This window comes from Barbus barbus (genome assembly GCF_936440315.1).
Source record: "Barbus barbus genome assembly, chromosome: 25".
NCBI lineage: Eukaryota > Metazoa > Chordata > Actinopteri > Cypriniformes > Cyprinidae > Barbus > Barbus barbus.
In genome coordinates this window covers 21399687-21423233 of record NC_136753.1, presented here as the reverse complement: position 1 = coordinate 21423233, position 23547 = coordinate 21399687, and the positions used below count along the sequence as shown (strand labels likewise).

Below are 23547 nucleotides of genomic sequence, written 5' to 3'. Positions count from 1 at the left end.
ATGACATCTTAAAGTCTGATGGTAAGGCATTGCGTACACGAGAAATTTGAGTTGTAAAGACCTGCAATGTCAGTGTAGATTGACAAACAGTGAAACTTTCTCCTTCCTAACATTGTTTCTGTCAGAGTTATCATACTTTTAGAGAGTGTTGGTGTTGCTGTCTAGCCAATCTCTTTGACCTTTTTACTATTGTCTTTCAAAGGATGCCCAGCCATCTATCTCCCCTCATTACCAAGGAAACGTGTCTGCATCTGTTTGTGTGTGTGTGAGGCACAGTGAATAGTAATCAACACTGTCAATGGCTTCCTGACTAATTAGTGATCTGTTTGAGAAAAGCATAGAGAGTGGGTTTTTTTTGTTTGTTTTGTTAACAGCTAGTTTTGTTATTGATTTCAATTTATTTGAACTGTTTTTCTACCTTACATGTTCTTTTTATGGGAGTTCAGTAGCTCAGTTTCATATTGAGGGAGGCTTGTATTGATTATATATGTTGGTTAGTTAAGTAGATTGCCTGGCCTTCATGCCTTCAGGTTGTTCAAACACACACACACTTAACCAAAATAAACCACTCAGAATATTAAATGTTCAGCTTTAATTAAAAATGGAAGGCAAGTTGAAAGAAAGATGGACACGAACGTGTTTCTTTTTTTAATTTACAGCATGTAGTCTTTAACATGCCAGAATAAATGTCTATAATAATGATTAATTACACAACCGCAAGGCTTTACAACAGCAATCAATCTACAAGTCAAATATTTAGAAGCAAATTTTCTTACACTTTATATTGATATGGACACACATGTGAATCACATACATTGCTGATAGAGGCACACACACACACACACACACACACACACATACACACACACACACACATGTTGGTTTTTGTGGTTTATGGGGACTCTCCATAGGCGTAATGGTTTTTATACTGAACAAACTGTGTGTGCTATTGCCCTACACCAACCCTACACCTAAACTTAGCCCTCACAGGAGACTTTGTGCATTTTTAGATAAAAAAAAGCCTTTAAGCCTTTTGAATTACGGGGACATAGGCAGTGTCCTCATAAACCACCTTCATATTGTAACATGATGTGGTGGTGATGGTGCAGTGGATAAGACACATGCCTTTGGTGTGAGAGACCCGGGTTCGAATCCACTGTGAGACACCAATGTGTCCCTGAGCAAGACACTTAACCCCCTAGTTGCTCCAGAGGCGTGCGACCTCTGACATATATAGCAATTGTAAGTCGCTTTGGATAAAAGCGTCAGCTAAATGAATAAATGTAAATGTAATACCTCTGTCATACCCATGTCATTATACAAATTTGTGTCCTCATAAACCACATAAACATGCACACACACACACACATGATTTCAGATTACAGATGGATCAGGTCACTTTAAATGTTTAGTCCACTAACCGATCCTAAAGGATGTTTGTGGAATACAGAGAGGTTGATTTATAATTACCATCTATAATTTCACAAGAGTTTCAACGTTCCTCCAGTATAAACACTGTGTACATACTTAGTAGACATAAAGGCTAAAACATACAGTTTCCATGCCATGAAATGCATACAGCCTTTTCCAAGTTATGCACACACACATACATATGGTGCAGAGGGAGAATGGTGATCTAGTAAAATGCAACAAGATAATTATGGGTAATCCTTAAAGGTAGTTTTCTTTTTAGCCTAATGGATGAGCTTTGCACACAACATACTGTAATGGTGTAAATAAAAATAAAATAAAAAAACTGACACTGTGATTCAGGGAATTTACATTAAAAATATCAACTAAATAAACATTCTGTTAAAAAAAAAAAAAAAAAAAAAACATGACTCGGCCTACATGTTTCTCAAGGTAATTGCCTTAAAAGTAGCAAATACACCATGATCAGACCAAGATGACTGTTAGCAATACAAGTCAATACAAATACATTAACTTGATTAAAGTAAACATAAAATCAATTATATTTACTTTGTTAATTCACACTTATAGTGTTATTGTGATCAATTAATCTGTGTACATTCCAAAGAAAGAAAAAAATATGTATACTTTATCTACATAATCTTTCTTTCAAAATGCAATAATTTGCTTCACCTCCAAAATAAGTTGTCTTATCTTATCAAGAACCATTTTTTTGTGGTATATGTTTCATGATTTATTTCTACTAAATTTTTCTTTTAATTATTTATTTATTTATTTTTTTTTCAAGCTGTTAAGATTTGTTTTCAGAGAATGTTTGTCTAAATACTTTGGCAGATTTTTTCTCTTTAATTTAAATTTATTGAGGCTTATGTTTAAAACAAAAAATTTTATGGAAGTAGACAATATTTCAATTGTGCACCACTCGTAGACAGACCACTTTTTACAGTCCAGTCAATTGCTAGTGAATAAAATCAAGTCCCAGCATACGTTTTTTATCTTTAAATATCCTGTTTCACTTTGAATTAATTCATATTTGAAAATAAAATGGGTTGCCAATGCTGTTGACTTTGTCACTATAATCAGAAAGTATCAGTTTTGAAGTTAATTTTACTGGGGGTTTTTTCTCTTGAGGTTATATCATGTTGTATCGCTTGTATCAGATGTTGTTGTCTATCAATCGGCCTGATGTGATGGTGTTAAATATGTGATAATATATTTATATTTTTGTATGTTTGTGTATTTGTTAGTCGGGGTAGATGAGAAAGCCGCTGAATGTGCTGTATTTGTTGGTGTTTCCTCCATGCACTTTTCCGCCATCCAGCTGCACGCAGACTTCATCTCCCACGTCTAAATGCAGGATCACACTGTTAGAGGCGTAGTCATAATTCTGATCTGCATCCTGAGCAATCGCACTGGCCCTCACCTGTGAGAGGGAATGAGCGAGAAAAATGGTTTTAATGTTGGTTAAAAGGATGACCAATTCAGTATAATTAGGGGGAGAAGGAGAAGAGAACAGCTTGAATTTGTTTAAATATCATATTTGTCTGCTTCTGCCCATTTTCAGTATGCAGATGCCTTTAAATCCTTTAACCTCACTGGAACATGGCAATCTTTCTCTCTCTAACAAACAGTCTTTCCTTCATGTCTTATGATTTCTCATCTCCTCCCTAAGTAGGCTGTGGGATACAGAGAACAGAGAGAGAACAAAAGACCAAGACAGACCAAGGTCCGAGGGAATAAGGTTTATTGATCTGTGTGTTGCATGTGTGTGGTGTGTAATTCATTGGAAAGGCTGTTAAACACAATAATTTACCAATGTAACAACAATAACAATGTAAGAATTTGTTAAATTGTTAAACTTATATAATACCATGTCTTTTGCATATATTAAGCTTTGATATTAAATTACTTATAGTCATACCAACCAGGCTCTTTGAAAAAAAAAAAAAAAACATGTGGTGCAAGATAAATGGATGAGTAAAAAAGAAAAGAAAAAAGAATTTAATTATTTTTTGAACATCAGCATTAAAATAAACACATATGTCTTGAACAATTCAGGTCAAAACACAGATTTATGTCTATACAGCTTCAACAAAAGCTTAATTTTTGCACTGCTTATTAATGCATGATCTTAGTATATGTAGAATCAAAGCATATTAATGGTTCCAGTCCTGTGTATAATTAATGACTATAACTCAAATTTATTTAATTCTCACTGCTTACCATCCAATGTCTGCTACCATCAAATAATCTATAAAATATTTATCTTTTTAAAATTTTATATTACCCATAATACACTTTATGTAGCCTACTTTTAAAGAATAATGTTTTCCAAATGTATTTCAGTCGCGTTTCCAAGTGATCGACATTTTCTTGAGTTGTGCTTAATTCTTCTCACATCTACTCATTAATTATCCCTGTCTTCCCCTCATCTTTCTTTTCCCAGCACCTCTTCCCCCGTATCTGTTCATTCCTTGCACCATCTATCCATCTTTTTCTGCTGGAATCGTAATAAAATGCAGGTCACGCGCGTGTCTCCACTGCGCGTCTCGTGTTGGCGCGTGTCCCTGTCCAGTCTAAATCGGATTGATTAACAGCGCGAGGTGGCAGCTCCCGCGGGAGGCTTGGGGCTGCGTCGGGGCCTCGCTGGCTCGGTAATTGCCCGGCGCAGTGGCTCGGCTGTTGCTCCTAATGGGGCCCACTCCTCAATAACTCCACTGTATCACAATAAACGGCGCCTCGTACCGACCACCGGTCAAATGGAGTCACCAAGTATGAACTGTGTGTGTGTGTGTGTGTGTGTGTGTGTGTGTGTGTGTGTGAAATAGAGAGACATAGCTAGCATGAGCATTGTGGTTTTCCCCCCCAGTGATTTCAACGACCTGTTATCAGATTAAATAGCAGGTCTTCGGTTTAAACTATACAGACAGTTTCTGACAGAAACAGCCTGATGATAATGCAAACATATTCGTTAAATAAATAAGAACCAAATAGCCTAAGCTCAGAAAAACATCCAATTGTCAGAAGTGAAAATAATACATAGAAATACACACAAATTAGCCTATTGGTGTGAACCTAATTTATTTTATTTGGTTGTAGACGTAATTTGTTTTATTTTACTTTTATGAAAGCCAATAAAATAAACTACATGGCACAGGGCTTTCTGCTATTTTTTTTTTTTTCAAGAGTGTATTTATTTTAAAATTATGTTACTTTGGATTTTATTTGTTTGGCAATCCATAAAAGCACATAAATGTGTTTATTCCTGTGAAAAATATCTGTAGACTTCAGCTGTGCTGTACATAATTTTCCTGAAGTTGAATGAATACGTACATTTCTTATAATCAAATAAAAAAGAAAATACTTTTTTTTTAAGAATGTCAGTCTTCTTGCATACACAGAGGACATGTAGCTTTACAACAGTCTGTAACCTCAATATATATAATGTTCTCCATTGCTAAAGGTTAACACTGTGATTTATGAATTCACGAATGAACCATTTATCTCCTGTAATTTTGTATTCATACAAATCCCCTGTTTCTGAGTAACATTTAAGAGGCTAATTGGTAATATATCTGCAGGGCTCCCTGTATGACTGATGTTACTTGAAGTAGCGGTTCACTTATCTGATGGAAGTGCTTTTAATTTAACATGTATTGATCAGAAACAAGCTTGGAAGGAAAGAAAAGGGAACTGAGAAAGATCAGTTTTGTGACATAATAAATATAGGATATAAAGAAGCCATGCAATGTTATCCTTCTTTCATTTCTATATTTTATAAAATATCTCTCTCTCTTTCATTTTTTCTCATTTCAATATTTGTTGAATTGCAGAGTGAGCAAAGGTGGACAGTGAGAGCAACCGACATCGATCAGATAAAACAAGAATGAATGAAATGAATGTGCTAAATTTGCCACAAACATTTTAAACAAATTTACCAGTATTTTCATAATGGCAGCATCTTCCTTGCTGTCAGTCTCTTTTTACAGTCCCTCCTCAAGGTTAAAGGCTCCAGGTGTGTGTTTCAATTATCAGTATGTCCTTTAAATGGTAAAATGACTATACTTGAGAATCTAAGTGCCTTGCATGTTGCAGGTTTTGTACAGTATGTTCTCTCCTGAATGGGCCTTCTCACAAACACTGACGTAATCTCAGAGTTTGTATTAGATCGACCTTTTGTCCATGCAAAGGGCAGTGAGAGCACAGGAAATGAGAGCAACTGTAGAGATACAAAAGAAGAAAACAATATGCAGAGAAAGTGCAGATGCGTAAACAGGGAAAAGGGGTGTACAAGTATCTACTGCAACAGCTGCAAAAACCTGTTAAGGTTCTGTGGGATTACCTCATTAACTATATTAATTAATTAATTGGAGGATGTAAACTCATTAGCTGCTGTGTAATTGACAGGATGTTCGAGGCTTTTCTAACAACTTCTCTGCATCACACCTTAATTAGGGCCACGTTACTCTGGCGAGACCACGGAGAGGGAGAGATTTTCGAAAGAGACAGGGAGGTGAAGTGCTAAAGCTGAACCCAAATTAAAAGCTAGTCGTACAGTGGGATGAGAAGAGACATGTTTATACAGCCAAGAATCAATTACTGAATTAATTAATCGAATTTGTAATGAGAAACAAATTGGCTGGGTATTCTACTTGAGTGACATTAATTTGTAGACGTTGCACCCCTCATGATGCTGTTTTCGTTTCTTATTCAGCCCCATGCAATCTATCCCTGCCACGAGGAGCCCAACTTCAACTAATAAGTGGCATTTCACAAATGCATTAATTTTCAGAGTTCTCTAAAAATAAAACTAACTGCCACAATCTCGCTGCAGTTACAGGCCGCAAATTTTGGCCTGTCTCAAAATGTGTTGGAATCTGCCTTTATTGGATGGAGGATCATAGACTATGTTTTTAGTATCAGCTTGTGCAAATCTATGACCTGCAATGAGGTCAGCAGTCCTTTCTCGTTCTGGCTCTCACTTACACATGCGCTCACACTTTCTGTCGTTTTGCTCATCTATCTTACTTACACTGATCTGATGCTGTCTGTGTCTCTGGCCTCGCAGTAACACTTTCTCCCGACCTCTCTGTCGGCTCTCCTCTGATTAGCCATCCATCTTCCTCTCCTCCGTTCATCTCTCTATCATCCCACACCATTTTGTCGCCTCCCATCGCACACCCTGCTTATCTGGGTGGGCTCACACTTTCAGGTTTCGCCTTTGCCTTTTGCATTTAAAAAAAAGCTATAATAAATATAACACAAATATTATTTTACAGTGGCATGGGCAGGTTTTCCAACAGCTTCTATTTCAATATGAAAAGTCTTTCATCATTTACTCACCCACCTCATGTTAAAATCCTGTATGGCTATTTCCTTGGAACAAAAAAGAAGACAGAACTGTTTGTGTCAATATATTAAAAGTCAATGGGGTCCAAAACAACATTGGACTCCATTGAGTGTCAATTTTGTGGACAAAAACACAAAATGTCTGGGAATGTCTTTGGTATTCCACAGATGAAAAGTTTGTAATGACACAAGGGTGAGTAAATGATGACAGAAATTTCATTTTTTGGGTGAACTATCCCTTTAAGAGTGAATCTAAACTCATGTTGGTGTGGTATGTTTGTGAGAATGCTTTGAGAGGACCTTGAGATGGGTTAAATAATTTAGCGAAGGGGAGAGGTAATTAATGAGGGCAGAGATAGACATTTGGAAAAGTGTGGCTCTGTGTGTGTGTTTGTGTGTGGCCCAGGTGGAAAAGAGGGAATCTCATCTTAAAGACATGAATGATTTAGCACAAGAGGAGATCACTGGAATGACAATAAATGCAGTACAGCATGCCATACACTGCCTAAGCTTACTATCCTCATCTTCTCACTTTCCGCATCTCGTCCTCCAGTTAATGGAGGCTGTGTTGAATCCTGAGCAGTCTGGATTTGGCCTGCAGCGCATGAGCTATTGTATATTCAGCAATAACATGTTTTTAGTATATGAGTAGCAGAGACATGCTGCTCCTCTATGAGACAAATTGAGTAACAGCATTCAGTACAAAATTCAGTATTGTATTAATATTGCGATTACTCCTCAAGTCAATTCAGGTAACTGCTGATCTAATATAACAGTCAAAAAGTGTCCCAATTTGCCCTTAAACTAAATTCAAAAATTGACATTGTGTAGCAGTTTCTTAGTTTATTCAATGTATTTTGGTTGACTCTGTCATATTCTAATATTAATATAATATTTTTGAGATGTTACCACTTTGAACAAAAACTAGTTTGATGTGTGTTTTTTGGAGGGATATATATTTTTTATATGTGAAGGATAAATTCACTGATGAAATTGAAATTAAAATGCGAATCCACTGCATGAGTTAGGCGTCGCATGCAGAGCTTGTGCATTTGAATCAATAATTTTAGCTGAGAAGGTTCGTTTAACTAATTCCACCACTAGTATTTCACAGATACACTTTTTGGATCCCAAAGCTGGATTCACTACAATCAGTTTTTTTTGTGCTGGATCATGTATGACCAACAGACAAAGGGCATTAATGGCAGGTGTTATGTCATGTTAATGGAAGTGTGATGAAGGGAAGCTGACAGGTTGCTACAGACTCATTAAAGGGTTTTATCACTTCCTGTGAGATATGTCTGTCACAAAGGGCCAAAAGCTCCAGGAATCTGTGTGTGTGTGTGTGTGTGTGAGAAAGACAGAGACACAGTGTGTATGTAAACACATGTTGCCAAGGGAATTTTTATATCTCTTTGGATAATCCCCGCTTTCTGTTTCACTACTAAAAATCAAAACTGAGCGGTTGAGTTGAGAGCGCCTGAATCCCAGATCCGTGTCATGTTTCACCAGATGGAGAGGTTTTTCTCTCCTTACTTTTTTTTTATGTATTCTAAATCCACGGGTCCTGTGAGGACTGTCTCCAGCTGTTGCATTTCGTTCCACTCCAGAGAGAGTCAAAGAGAGAGCGTTTGCTTGTTTGTGTGTGTTACAAATGCTCTCTTTTCATCAGAAACTGATTACCTTTTGCAATTTCTGACTCTTAAAATAAAAATGAAAAAAAATGAATTTGTTAAAAATGGACTGTTCAAATCACATTTGAACCCATTTTGATATGGTATACTCTTTGTAAGTCATCACTGTATTCTCTCTCTTTCTCTCTCTCTATATATATATCTTCGCATTGCCTATTTTTCCCCACTTTAGGTATCTACAGCAAGGCTTCAAGTGATAGGCTGAGAAAATGACTGCTGAATAATTGAGAAGCTGCCTTAGTGGATCCTATTTGAATGTTAAATGTATTCCTTAATCCTGCCGGTGAATCTAATATTTGTTTGATATTTCAGTCAAATCACATTCTTGTTTTTTTTACAGTTCATTCACATCTGACTTTATCTAGTTAAAGTACCTCTAAAAACTTAGTTAGCAAACTCTTCCATTGCATAGAGTGAATCCAAAGACTGTCTTCAACAGAAAAGTGCAAAACTAAGAGTTGAAGAATTGGCATTCTTTCAATTTATGAGTTGGAATTTGAATTGAATTGGTCACGGCCCACAAGAACTCAAATTGGAATGACAGGAAAAGGAACTTACTGGATTGTAATAAATCTGTCATCTCTCTGTAAACTTCATCTTCAACTCAAAACTTTCAAACAAGGATTTGTCAAGCCAACGTTAATTATTTGTCTTGACAAACTTTGTTTTTCCAGTTAAACTACAATTACAGGTTTTTATTTATTTATTTAAATTCTATTTTCCTACATTCAAAATCAAATTTTGAATCTTGTTCGCTCCCTTAATATAAATTCAGTTATTGAATTGGAATTTAAAAAGGCATTGTCAATTCAGCTCTAAATGGCATACAGTCCTTATGTAAACACACACACACACACACACAGTCACACAGTCACATGTGCACATCTCCTACCTGTCCATTCTTCTTGAGGTCAGCCCACATGCTAGTTCCATCTCCGCCCCTCATGAGCACATGATAGGTGAAGAAGTAGATTCCAGGAAGAGGGCAGGTGAACTTGCCTGTGGTAGGCTCATAGTAATTCCCTACATTTGTCACCACATCATCAAACTTGAGTATCTCACTCCCCTCATGTTGCTTGCGCAGACCAGCATAGAAGGCAATTTTTGGGCTGTAGAATGATGGGATGTATCCCCCTGGGCCTGGACCTGGAGGTCCAGGTGGACCTGGCTTTCCTGGCTCTCCAGGTGGCCCACGTGGGCCTGGTGGCCCTTGGTTTCCACGAAAACCCGACTTGCCTCCTCCTCTGCGTCCAGGGGTGTTGGGAGGAGGAGGCGAAACAGGTGTTAGTTCATTGGTGGGTGTTAAAGAGTCACAGACCATCTTGCAGCTTCCAAGCATCTCATAATGCGTACCTCCGCCTCCAGACCCACCCAGTTTGGTGCTGTGGACCAATAGCGGAATAGCGACCAGTAGCACCAGCACCATGGCCACGCCCACTGCCGCACCAATTACGCGTTTCCTGCGGCTGAGGCGCGAGGCAGCGATAGAGAGGAAGTCCTCCTCCCCTTTAGAAGAAACAGGCCCGGCCAGAATGAACTCTGGGAAGGAAAAAGCACTAAGGTGAGATAGAAAAGTTAACAAGAGCCCTCGATACGATGAAACGTGTCTGAGGAATGAGCAAAAAGAAATTGTTTTTCGATATATATAAAAAATCCACCATCAGCAACAAACAAATCAAATATCCTATATGGAATAAAGTCTTAAAGGATGTCTGTGTTCAGTTCCTTTTAAAAGTTTCAATTTCTGCTATTTTCCACCTCCGCTTGCATTTACTATTTCAAAATCATAACCACCAGCCCACTAACCAGTACCTCTTCTGAGTGACACACACCGGACCCAGTTATCACTCCATATAAACAGCAATTCTGGATGATCCAGTGGGTTTATATTGTCATATAAATATATATCGCTTGTCTGATATAAGCAACATGGGGGATTTGGTGTCTCCAAATGTTCGTCCGTGGATGGAGATTCTATCAGGAGATGTGGATGTGTATTTCTCAGGGGTTGCTGTATGGCGGTGGCGTTTCCTTATAGATTGGTTGAGTGACAACCGTGTGGCTTATTTTTCCATGAGAAGTTCAAGAAACATTGTGGAGGATTCCCAGAAAAGTCCATGTCCAATGCAGCATTTAAACAAACTCTGCCCCTCCTCTCACAGGTGAAAGCTGTGACTGTGATTTAAATTTGTTATCAACAATCCACGCTGTATATTTTTTGACAGTCTTAAACCTTCAAATGCATATAAGCGCTTTGCTTGTAAATGCCCTGTAAGCCTGATGGTAAATGAATGGTAAGATATAATTTTAAATCAGGCTCACAGTACTCTGGGTGATTTTCAGTTCCCGCTGGTCTTCATCAAACTTCAGTGGAATAACATTCAGGTTCCAAGATCAACCTCCTCTAGCATCTTGACATGTTTCTCACTAAGTTGAAACATAAAAAGAACTAAATTAGATGAACTGGAAAACTTATGACACATCATTTAAGAGCTGCCAACGGATCCACTGACGCTTATTGAGATATTATTTATTTCTGTTCAATATTATGCATTTAACAGCATGCATGTTTGCATATAGTATTATTTTAATAATCATTGTTATTTGACTGACTATAATCATGCCATCAGAGTTTGCAGATACATCATCACAGACACAATACGTCTCCAAAGAAACCACAAACAGTATCAGTAATCACAGATTTCTTCATTTAAATAATCAGAAAACAATGTTGTGTCAGCTGCTTGTTTTGAGGTCTTGTCCATTTACATTCAAATGTCACTATATGCTCATACACTAACTTTTGTATGGCACAATGTAGACTGCTCATTAAACCACTAGCAAATTGGACCCCCCCCCCCAAATTTGAGTACAGTTAAAAAGCATATCATCGAAAAATTCTATTAAAAGTTTTTTAAGAAACAAATGACCACGGTAAAACAATTCTACATACCTAATAAGTTCCCAGAGAATATGAAAATTGATGAGTAACTCCGCAAGACACCGCAGCTCCTCTCTCGTGCGCGAACAGCTCAGAATATGTCAAAGAATCTCGCGCCTTCGGGGTTTTCTTCAATGGTCACTCTGCTGCGACTGTTGTCAGACTGAAATATCTCCTGCCTTCTCCTTTTGCTGCTTCTTTGCAACCTTTTTTGCTTCTTCAAGACAGTTCACTTTAAACACGCCTACTTCTATTTGGGAATCATTAAACTAGTACTGGCGCTTGCAAAAATTCTTTAGTGACCAAATTTCTAATTAAAAGTCAAATATGGCAATATTTGTGTTAAGACATCGCCAAGAAGCAACAGTTTCTCACCTGTTCGATTTGTGTGAGGAAAAGGCGCTTCCACCCGCGGGATGTCTGTCGCGCGCTCCCCCGCCCTCCACACAATTACGCGCTCGCGCTCACTCGCACCAGTCTCCGCAGATCAAGAAATCGATTTCCCGAGGAGATGTGCATCCTAATAGGGTTGCTGTCTACCCAATTAGTACTTATAAGAATAAGTCAGCTTGTACTGGTATGCTGTCACTACTAGCAGGAGTGAGGTATGGTCGCAGCAAGAAATATAGGACGGACTGTAAATTAGCTGTCTTTAAATACTAGCCTAAATAGGGGACGTGGAAAATGCCCAATGTACAATCTGTATGTACTGCTAAATTGTTACATATTTAGCATGTACAGGCTAATGATGTATCACCTGATACATTACTAGGGATATAATGTAATCATTTGCTAATTTTGTTATTACAGCATAAAATTGAAAATTACACAAAGGGACCATTACACTCTTAAAACATAAAGGTTCTTTATTGATATCTATGGTTCTGTGAACTTTTAAAATCCATGGAACCTTTCCACTGCACAAAAGGTTCTTTTTTACTGGAAATAGATTCTTCAGATTATTAAAATATTATACACTTTAAGAATTTTTAATTTTTTAAAATTTTTTATAAGAACTGTTCACTGAAAGGTTCTTTGGAGAACCTAAAATGGTTATTCATCGCTGTGAAACCCCCCTTTTGGAACCGTTTTTAAGAGTGTGGGGTAAGATTACACCCTGTTTAGAGCAAACAAGTTTTACAAGAGTGACCTTACTATTGAAGGGATAGTTCACCCAAAAATTTAAATTCTGTCATGAATTACTCACCCTCATGTTGTTCCAAAGTCATAAGACCTTCGGAACACAATTAAGATATTTTTTATTAAATCTGAGAGCTCTCAGACCCTCCATAGACAGCAAGGGTCCTTACACGATCAAGGTTTAGAAACGTAGCAAGGAGATCGGTAAAATTATCCATGTGACATCAGGGGTTCAACCGTAATTTTACAAAGCTACGAGAATACTTTTTGTGTGCAAAAACAAAAAACAAAACAACTTTATTCAGATTTGTCTCCTCCTTCTTTGTAGAATATCCTCTGGATGGAAACTACGTACGCCCTCTGTGTTAGCCGCTTGCGCTGTTGTCGTTCAAATCAAAGCGTAAATATACGTAGAGGACGTATCCGCGTGGTGACACAGAAGAGCATACGCAGTTTCCGTCCAGCGGATACAATCCAAAATGGCGCTACGGTAATATAGAGGAGACAAACTGTTGAATAAAGTTGTTATTTTTGTTTTCTTTGCATACAAAAAGTATTCTTGTAGCTTTGTAAAATTACTGTTTAACCCCTGATGTCAAAAAATTATTTTACCGATCTCCTTGCTACGTTTGTGGACCTTGATCATGTAAGGGCCCTTGAGCTCTCAGATTCCATCAAAAATATCTTAATTTGTGTTCTGAAGATGAATGGACGTCTCATGGGTTTGAAACGACATGAGGGTGAGTAATTAATGACAGAATTTTCATTTTCGGGTGAACTAACCCTTTAATAATCTAACCCAAATCATACCCAACACAGAACCTAATTTTTTGTAGCAAATGCAGGAGAGCAATATGTACACATAAAAACACTGTATAAAATGCTTTAAATTTGAATGTTGGCTAAGTATGCCTTCATAGTATTTTAAACAAGCACAGATATAGCACACACTGTAAATATGGCTGTGAATTTAACGGTAAAAGACTGTAAAAATATATTTTTATTTATTTAATTATTTTTATATATAATTATTTATTTATTTAACACCTTAGTTGTTTGGAATTTGCTTTGGTGAGCTCATCAACAATAATAACAAACATTAAAATCCAAACATAAATACATACATACATACATACACGGCTATATATGTCCCATCAATGCTACAGTAAAAACCTGTTCAATGGTTAAAGGTAAGTACCCCTACTATATATGGTGAAAAACTGTTTCTTCTTAATTTTTTCTTAGCAGTTTTGTACATTAGTGTTGTATGTTACACCTAATGTTGTTAAAAATGTTTATTGCATTATTTCAATTTCATGTGTGTTACCATGATGGTGTTTAGTGTTTGGGTGACTGACACTGTACACCTTCTATATGTGTTAATATTTTAAAGCTGCTTGTGATAGACTTTGGTTCATCATGTGACTTTTTCATCCCCTCCTGCTTTTGGTGGTTATCAATGTATAACAAAGGTACAAAACAGATTTGTACTTCAATAGGTTGGTATATTAACATTATATCGGTTAATTAAATTATGGTATTTAACGGTAAATTTAAGTTAAAACCGTAAAACCTAAAACATTGCTACTGTATTTTTTTTACAGTAAAATTCTGGCAACCACAGCTGCCGGTTTTTACCATTAATTTTAGAGATTCTTTTTTTACAGTGCATTGGAAGTGGTTTAAATTCAACATGAGATGTATTAGCATAAACTGAGCAGAAAAAGTGCATAAATTGCATGAGTAGTCAAAGAAAAAGAACTTGTCCTTTGGGTATTTTGCAAACGTACACTTATTCTATATACAGGCCTCTTAAAGTGGGGACATCTTATAGGAATTGATTTGAAAAAAGCTTGATTGTCTTAAAAAAATTCAACCCCTTTTTAACCTCTCACCTCACTGCATGTCCCTCAGGAGTCGACCGCCCTGAGTGCAGAACACACTTGCCATGGCAAATCTATTCTTAGGCATCTTGGCAATTACATCAATTAAAGTATCATGAGATGTGTTCATTATCTGGCTGATAAAAAAAAAATTGGAAATCGTTTATACATTCATCTGGGGTGATGTTAAAAGAGGGAGAGGGAGGAGAAAAGGATAAGAAAGCTTGACAGAGGGAAAGAGAATGACAGTGTGTAGGGTGAAAGACAGTTTAGCTGTGTTTCTGGTCTGTTGTCAGTGTCTCTGTTTCTTTAGCCTTCAGAGCTCATTAGCAGTGATAGACACATTTCTACTGACAACCTCCCCCACACACTTTAGCTCTCACCTTACTCTTTCCCTATCATCCTACTTTCACCATCATTTATATCTCTATCACAATCTCCCTTTGCCAGTTGCTATTATCTATTGTACTAAAGCACCTCTCCTTCTCTCTTTCATCATACTTTTTAGTGTTATGTCTCATACTGCTGGAGAAGCAGTCATGGTTGTTTCTCCGCCCCTCTTGGGTTATAGGCCTACTATTATTTGTACAGTGGTTTTATTCTAATTAAAGGTTTGGTTCCCGCACATGTATTCATTGATTACCATTTAAGTTCTGTGTTTTTGTCATTGGTGCTTTAAATGATCATTGATTTGTTCTGATTATTGATGACTGTACTGTCCTTAACAATAAATGGTAATGTTGGAACTAATTGTGGGTGCTAAATGTGTTTCTCAGTGTAGATAGATGGCTTCAGATGAATGGATTTAATTGGGGGGTTTTCCACACATAAACTACATCAAATATGGTAAACGTAAGTTTAAGCGTGCTTTCTTGATATGCAAGAACCAATTGTCAAGCAAGTGTGACTTAGCTTCCCTTTACCATGTTTGATGTGCTCTATGTACGTGTGTTGATTGATGTTTATATGCAATAATAGTAATTTAGTGACAGAATTAAAAATAAAATTTAATTTCCGCAGCTATCGTATGGCTTCAAAACACTTATAGCACACAAGCTGAGTCAATACTGAGCACTTCACTACTGAAGAATGAGTTTGAGGGACAGTACAATATACTGTTCTAATTGCATCATTGCAATTAAAAGAAAGTACCTTTCAAATCTTGACAGACAAATGACACTCATTTATACTTCCATAAATGGTTTTCTGGAGTACAGAGGAAGAAGGCCACCTTAAAGCCTTGGAAGAGAAAAGACAGTCATCCTCTCTCACATGCATGCTTGTGTAACACTGTAGCCTTTCTACACCATATCTTTGTAGGTTTCACAGGGCTACTTCTGCGTTTTAGTTTCTTTCTTTTTTTTCAAGAGAACTACTCTTGTAGCATCTATTTACAATTGTGTGTGTCTGCCTGTGTTGTGTGTGTCTGCCTGTTCTTGTTTCCTCCTGCTCAAAGCTCATTGGGGCAGATCCAAGGAGGGCTTGTCGCCATTTTGCCTCTTGATCAATAGAGCACCTCCCATGATGCACCTTGTCAACTTTTCACACTGGCAACTGCTTGATGTGTCTGAGGTCACATTAGCATAACTAAGTCATGAAAACTTTTAGAGCAGCTCAACTCTACGCTGTACATAAATCATTAAATATATGCAAAGATAAACTATCCAAAAAACATATTGCGAAAAATGCTGAAAGTGAGTGAGGAGGACCAAAGATGCAGAAATGAAAATAATTAAATGAATAAATGTAGTAAAGTAAAGAAATAAACAAATTGCTAAAACAAATACATTACATTTTAAATTTAATTTAAATAAAATTTAGATTAAATACAAAATTATATATTTATGATTTATAATACGATAATAGAATGATCATTTTTGGTTTGGTTTTGGCCTCTAAAGTGACTTTTGTAATTGCTAATGCTTTTGTCTGTTACAATATTGTAATATTTTTTAAATTATGTATGGGGACTTTTCTAGCAAAATCAATTGTCGGTCATAATAATTGACTACAAATTCACATTTCTATCTGTTATTGCATAAACAAACATGACATGATATGATCTATAACGCTGGGCTAAATGTATTCTATAATACATTACAATACAATCAAGGTACTGTAAATATGTATAGGTCTATATACAAGCTTGTGTGCAATGGATGGATATTTGAGAGAGAATAAGGAAGAGTAAGGGCAAAAGGGAAGCTGAATTTGTAGCGTGTGTGTGTGTTTGTGTGTCTCCGATTGCTTGCTGATACAGGGTGACATGGTGCAGATTGACTCAGCCCGCTTTTCTAATTCTCTCTATTAATAAGCCACAGCTTCCCACTGTTGCACCGGACTACATCTATTCATCTCAATTTGTCATCTGCTCTCTCCCCCTTCTCTCTCTCCTTCTCTTTCAGTCTTTCTCTCCGTAAACACATCTACCCATCTCTCTCTCTCCTTTTCTCCCATCATCTCCTGCATCACGTCCGATTCACCCCTCTCCTGTTCCAAATCTGTCCATTCCACCTGTCTCGTGTGTCCTTCTCAGCATGAAGATTGAGAAGGCCACCATTCCTACATCTTAATTCTATTATATATAGAAATATGAAGGTCAGATAAACTGTTACACTTGATTAAACTGTACTGGCATTCATACTTTATTTATAAAAAAAGGAAATTATTTGATTATTTGGTCCCACTTTATATTAGGTGGCCTTAACTACTGTGTACTTACATTTAAATTAATCATTTGGTACAATGCACTTATTGTGTACATACATGTTTTTACATTGTACTTGTATTTTTTTAAATACCTATTTGTAATTACATCTGTAATTAATTTCTGTAATTACATTTATAATTACACTGTTGACCCATCCCTCACACCTTAACCCACCCTTAAACCTACCCATACCACCAAACCTGTCCCTAACCTTACCCGTATCCCACCTCAATAGCAGCAAAAGTGTTTTAAAATACAATATGACCACAATAAGTACATTGTACTTATTATTTGATGCAAGTACATGTAGTTAAGGCCACCTAATATAAAGTGTGACCTCCTTGAGGGAGATAAAGGCTTTACAATACTCACTTTCCATTTAGAACTCTTTATTCAAATTCATCCCTGCTGTTTTCAATAAAATGTTAGGTTTTTTTACCCTTTTGAATGGGCAGGGATAGACAGCTATAACAGTTAGTTATTACAAGTTAGTGTCTTACAAACTGGCATCATAAAGAGGAATAATATATAAAAGTCAGTAACTCATCAGATTTTCATCTATAAAAATTACTTTAATGGGGTCATGAACTGAGAAATCAAAATTCCCTTGATCTTTTTATATTTAGGAGGTCGTTGTGCTATAAAAACATCTTGTAAGTTTCAGAATTCAGAACTTTCTCATTAGTCTAAAAACAGTTTATATTGAAGCCAATCTGCAAGAGCTACCACCCCGGTTTTGGAACGTGGCATTTTATAATGTAATAGTCCTAAACACCGCCTCCACAGAAGAAGATGAATGCCTGCTTCTACATCACTGCCTGTTTAGCCCCGCCCACGATTTGCGCATGTTGTGTAAATAAGGAGAGCAGCAAACATAGATCTATGCAGAAACTGAACGCTAAACTTTATTTGATTAACTTTATTTTTGATGAAACTTGGAACTTGGTCCTTTCTTCACTTAATTTTACCACGGATTCATTTAGAGAAAAGGCACAGTTCGACACAGGATTTTCAGAAAGGTTGAAACTTTAACAGAGACAATGCTGTGCCAACTATATTGGATCCAGTGTTGCACAACATAAGTGTGAGTAACTGTTTTCATTACATGAACACTATTGCTTTGTCTGTTATTACAGATAATTTGATATGTACTGAGTATTTATGCATTTTTAACCTAAATCACATTAGTGTTCATATACGTATATGTAGACTTTCAAACACAACTGTTAGCCAATCAGTGGCAGGGCTCGCAAAATCGCTAGCCCGACGTCCCGGGGCTATTGTGTTCTCCAGTCGGGGTAACTGCCCTGCCCGACAGGCTATCTTAAATACAAGGGCTCCTACGGGTCCTTAAATTTGATACAACTAAATTTAAGAGTTTTTAAGGCCTTAAAAAGTTTTAAATACGTTAAATGGTATAAGAAAAGTCTTCATTATAATTTCAAGAGGCCTTACAGTTGGGAGTGGAACGGTAGAATCGAAATATGGCTGGATTAAACTTCAAAAGACAATTATGTAATTGAATAAATATGAGTGCTACACATTTTAAAGTAAAAAAACGGCACAGATGTCTTTATGTGAATGTATCTCTGAAGGGAACCGACTGTCCTCAGAAACGTATCGTTGGCATTTTCATTTAATCTTGCCTATAATGCCTGATAAAACAGGTGCTGCTTTGTGTACAGCCGTTACCGGGGGGATCGCTTTATTTCAGCCGCTCTTAAAGCTTCACCTCCTGGCAGAGAATGAATTTGCATTTCCAAAAAACCTATCTTATGTTTAGATCAATGCGCAATTGTGCATGTCGACCCATGTTTTTACACAGCAAACACATAGAGTTGTAAATGTGAAAGAAGTTCATGTCCCTTCTAAAAATCTAAACAATTTAGACAGTTATATTTATGTTTTAAATTAATATAATAATTCATATGTTTGACCTATCCCTTTTCATAAAAATGATTTAAAGGCTGAAATTGTCACGGATCTGTCATCTCTCCACCAGTCACGATGCACTCACGCACCTGGTTTCACTTAGCAATTGATTGAGCACACCTGCACGTCATCTGTTCACTCATCAACACGGCTACAAATGCACACAGCTCACAGCACCCCAGGGTCTGGTCTCGTTACAACCTTGCTACCTACAACGTGAATCGTTCCTACGAAGAGGACTACTATAACATTCATATCTCTATGCTTGATACTTACCGTCTTGTCTACTTACCTGCTGTGTTTCATCCCAAGTGTGTCTTCCAGCAATCCCAAGTCTGTCAGCTCCCGAGTCTCGTCCTAGTCCACTGTGTTTGGTGAGGTGTGTGGTTAACTCATGTTCCGTGTCTCCTGTTTAAAGAGGATTTCCAAGTTACCATTCCTCCTGATCACCGAAGAATCCGAGAATCATCACTCACCTGTCTCATTCCATATCCTCAAGTCTGTCAATAAAAACCTGTTCACATCGTCCCACCGTCTGTGTCCCTATTCTGTAACAGAAGACCAGACCTAATACAGAATGGATGACCGAGCCCCATTTATTTTCCTGGCCCATTCGAATCCTGACCCGCTGAATTTTGCAAGGGCATTCGTGCCGCTCGCCCTCTCCAGTGCCCTGGAGGACCAAGACCTCAAGACCCTGTTCCGATCACATACCATCATCGCACAAAGCTCCCAGACACCTCCAACCTGAATTGGAAGGAGATGGTCATCTGGTGTCTGGAGAGTCTTCGATCCCGAGTCGGAATTCCTCCCGATATCTTCCCTAATGACGGCGGTAGCCCACATTCCCAGAAGTCCCCGCGAGCCCGTAAGTGGACCTCCAACAGCACTGACCTGGGGGTAAAAGTATTAGACCCATGTATAACATCTGTCCGGTCAGAGCTGAAATCCTCCCCTCGTCACCCAAGCCCTCCACTGTTCGTGGCCAACCCAAGCTCGCCGGCAGAAAATGAGGCTAGCCCGCCATCAGAAAATATGGCAAGCCCGCCGGTAGAAACTCCTCGCATGTGCCATCCAGTGCCTGCTCCTCGCAAGTGCCCTCCAGTGCCTGCGCCTCGCAAGTGCCCTCCAGTGCCTGCTCCTCGTAAGCGTTCTCCTATGAGTCAGCTGGTCCTGTCCAGCTCTCCTGCGTCTCCGCTGGTCCCGTCCAGCTCTCCTGTGTCCCCGCTGGTTCCGTCCAGTTCTGCGCTTCTAGAGCGCCCCCCAAGAGTCCTCGCTGCCAGAGCGCCCCCCGAGAGTCCTCGCTGCCAGAGCGCCCCCGAGAATCCGTGCTTCCAGAACGCCCCCGAGAATTCGTGCTTCCAGAGCGCCTCCGAGTGTCCACACTTTCAGAGCACCCTCCTATGTCTCCGCTGGTTCCGTTCAGCTTCGCGCTGCTCGAGCGCCCCCAAGAGTTCGCGCTTCCAGATCGCTCCCTAGAGTCTACGCTGTCCGAGCGCCCTCTAGTGCCCGCTCCTCCAGAGCACCCTCTAGTGCCCGCTCCTCCTGAGCGTCCTCAAGTGATCAAGATTCCTGAGCGCCCACCGGAGCCTGCTCCTTCAGAGAGGAACTTCCCCAATAATTTTTTTTGGGGAGGGGGGGGCTATATATCCCTGTCTTGGATAAGCATAGTGGCCAGGGGGATGGCCACTATTGTTCCTCGTTCTAGGCCTCTTGAAAAAATAATAGGGCCATGGCTCCTCGAGTCCCCAGATCCGCCGTGGCCGTCCAAGCTCACAGATCTGCCATGGCCGTCCAAGGTCACAGATCCACCATGGCCTTCCAAGCTCACAGATCCGCCATGGCCGTCCAAGCTCACAGATCCACCATATGGCTTCCCGAGCCTCCAGTCCCACCATGGCTCCCCGAGCCTCCGGTCCCGCCGTGGCCGCTGGAGTTTTCTGTCCCGCCATGGACTCCCGAGTCCCCAGATCCGCCCTGGAGACTTCCCCTGTGTCCCTGCCCTGCATCGGCCTCCAGGGCGCCCACCCCCCCTCCCCGATGTAATTATTACGGTGCGGTTCGCACCTTCCGGGAGGGGGAGGTAATGTCACGGATCTGTCATCTCTCCACCAGTCACGATGCACTCACGCACCTGATTTCACTTAGCAATTGATTGAGCACACCTGCACGTTATCTGTTCACTCATCAACACGGCTAAAAATGCACACACCTCACAGCACCCCAGGGTCCGGTCTCGTTACAACCTTACAACGTTACTTCCTACAACGTGAATCGTTCCTACGAAGAGGACTACTATAACATTCATATCTCTATGCTTGATACTTACCGTCTTGTCTACTTACCTACTGTGTTTCATCCCAAGTGTGTCTTCCAGCGATCCCAAGTCTGTCAGCTCCCGAGTCTCGTCCTGGTCCACTGTGTTTGGTGAGGTGTGTGGTTAACTCCTGTTCCGTATCTCCTGTTTAAAGAGGATTTCCAAGTTACCATTCCTCCTGATCACCGAAGAATCCGAGAAGTATCGCTCACCTGTCTCATTCCATATCCTCAAGTCTGTCAATAAAAACCTGTTCACATCACGTCCCACCGTCTGTGTCCCTATTCTGTAACAGAAATAAATTTTTATAAGATTTTTGTTTTGTGAAAACCTGTACTTGTGCAGCTTGATATTTGTTGATATTTGTGTATTGAAAATGTTTTTGACATTTTATGGTCTTTTTTTTATTTGGGCTAGTTAAATTAATGTTCGGGCTACCAAAATCTGAAGAGTACCTGCCTGAAGGGCTACCAGGGATTTGGAAATTTTGCAAGCCCTGAGTGAGTGTTTACTTCCAAGTTTACAATCCATGCCAAAGAATTTTGATGAGGGGCAGGACAGAAAATAGCAGTTCATGACCCCTTTTTCTGAGTAGGATGGGCAAATAATCACATTGCAGAATTTGGGTTTGAATGCAGGTACATTAGTCCATATTTATTCATTTGTTTACTGTTTTATCCTAAATTTAAACTTGCATTTAGAATAGCATTATCTGAGGTAAACCAGTGTAAACTACATTCAGAGAATTTACAAAGAGATATTTGGCTTTTGGAAGGCTTAATAATATGATGCATCCAGGAGGAGTAGTTAGGAATATGATCAGTAATGGCACTCACTGATCCAAATTTGTTTCGATCGATGAAAATGCTCTGGAGGCAAACTGTAACAACTAGAAAAATAAACTTTATGAAATGAGGAAATTAAATTAGTTTGACACTGGTTTGTACGCTGATTTTAAAGACCTAGTTCAAGCCTTTTGTTAAATAAATATTAAATTAAACGATTTTTTGGAAAATCTGTTCTAAATTCCAATTATATAATATGTTTTCTGTTTATTGAGGTAAACAAGTGAATGCAATAAAATCACATTATCATACATTCAGGCAAGGGTATTTCATGAATTTCGAGTTGAGTAATATTTTCTTAATGTTTAGACAATTTAATTTCAATGCTTGTTGGCAAGAACATTGATATTTCATCATCTGTTTATGGCAATATAAGAGGAAAAAAATCTTGTACATTTGCAGAAGAAATACACAAACAAAGCAATGCTTTCAATGCACACTGGAAGAAATTATGACACTGAACTTTTTGAGAAAAAAAAGGCAAAAAATATCACTGCTGCAGGAGTACAAAAACTACAAAGATAAAAGAGGAATCTCCAAAGCATGACAAGGGATAGAAAGACAGTGGGGGAGAAGAGAAAATGAGGGAACATCCAGCAGGACTGACAATAACAGGAACAGCGATTCTTTGCCCTTAACTTCCTTCACTTGCAAACACAAATACACTCACGTCTCTATGTTAACAATTTATACAGACATTAGCCATAATGCAGTTTATGACAATAGACTATCATAATTGTTTTTCTCAATTGATATGTTAATTCTCTTAGTCCCACACATACACACCATCAAAAACAAACTCAAAAATCAAAACAGATCATGATCAAAAACTTTTTCTTTGCTTTTTTGTTTTGCACTCGCAAACACCAAGTATCAAAATCCAGAATTTTAGGAAAAACAACAATCAGTCAGTGATCTCACTTATGGGCAGTGCAATGATCTGTGCATTTGCTGGGTTTTGTATTTCATTTGAAGCCTAATATTGATTTTGATAGAAGAGAATGTTTTTGAGTAAAGCTTAAAGCATTTTGTAATGGAAGTTGGAGGTTTGTACAAGTTGATGTGTAATTTGAGATCGTGCTTATGATGGTTTAATCAAAATACATGCCTGAAAGCATCATGTCAAGCAGGCACAATTACTGGTATGACCAACGTCAGTGTAATGTGAACCTGAATCAGCACTGTTTGGGTGCATTTTATGCAAATTGATTTTTGTTAAGTATAGCTTCTAAACTCTCTGATCTAGATTATTGCTATGTGTGTCTAAGGTTTTTAATTTATGCATCTAATTTAAGAGATCATCTA

The 23547-nt window shown here is 38.5% G+C and overlaps 1 protein-coding gene across 2 annotated transcripts in view; it reads right to left on the bottom strand.

Moving 5' to 3' along the window:
* Positions 1-577: 577 nt before the first annotated feature.
* Positions 578-23547, bottom strand: part of LOC306844717 (complement C1q-like protein 4) — a 34165-nt gene continuing 11195 nt past the window's right edge. For both annotated transcript variants that reach the window (XM_079377067.1, XM_079377068.1), the window contains 2 exons: positions 9367-10013; positions 578-2854 (listed from right to left, as the gene is read on the bottom strand). In XM_079377067.1, coding sequence (XP_079233193.1) covers positions 2675-2854; positions 9367-10013 — 827 coding nt within the window. In that variant the 3' untranslated portion in view covers positions 578-2674. The remainder of the gene's footprint in view (positions 2855-9366; positions 10014-23547) is intronic.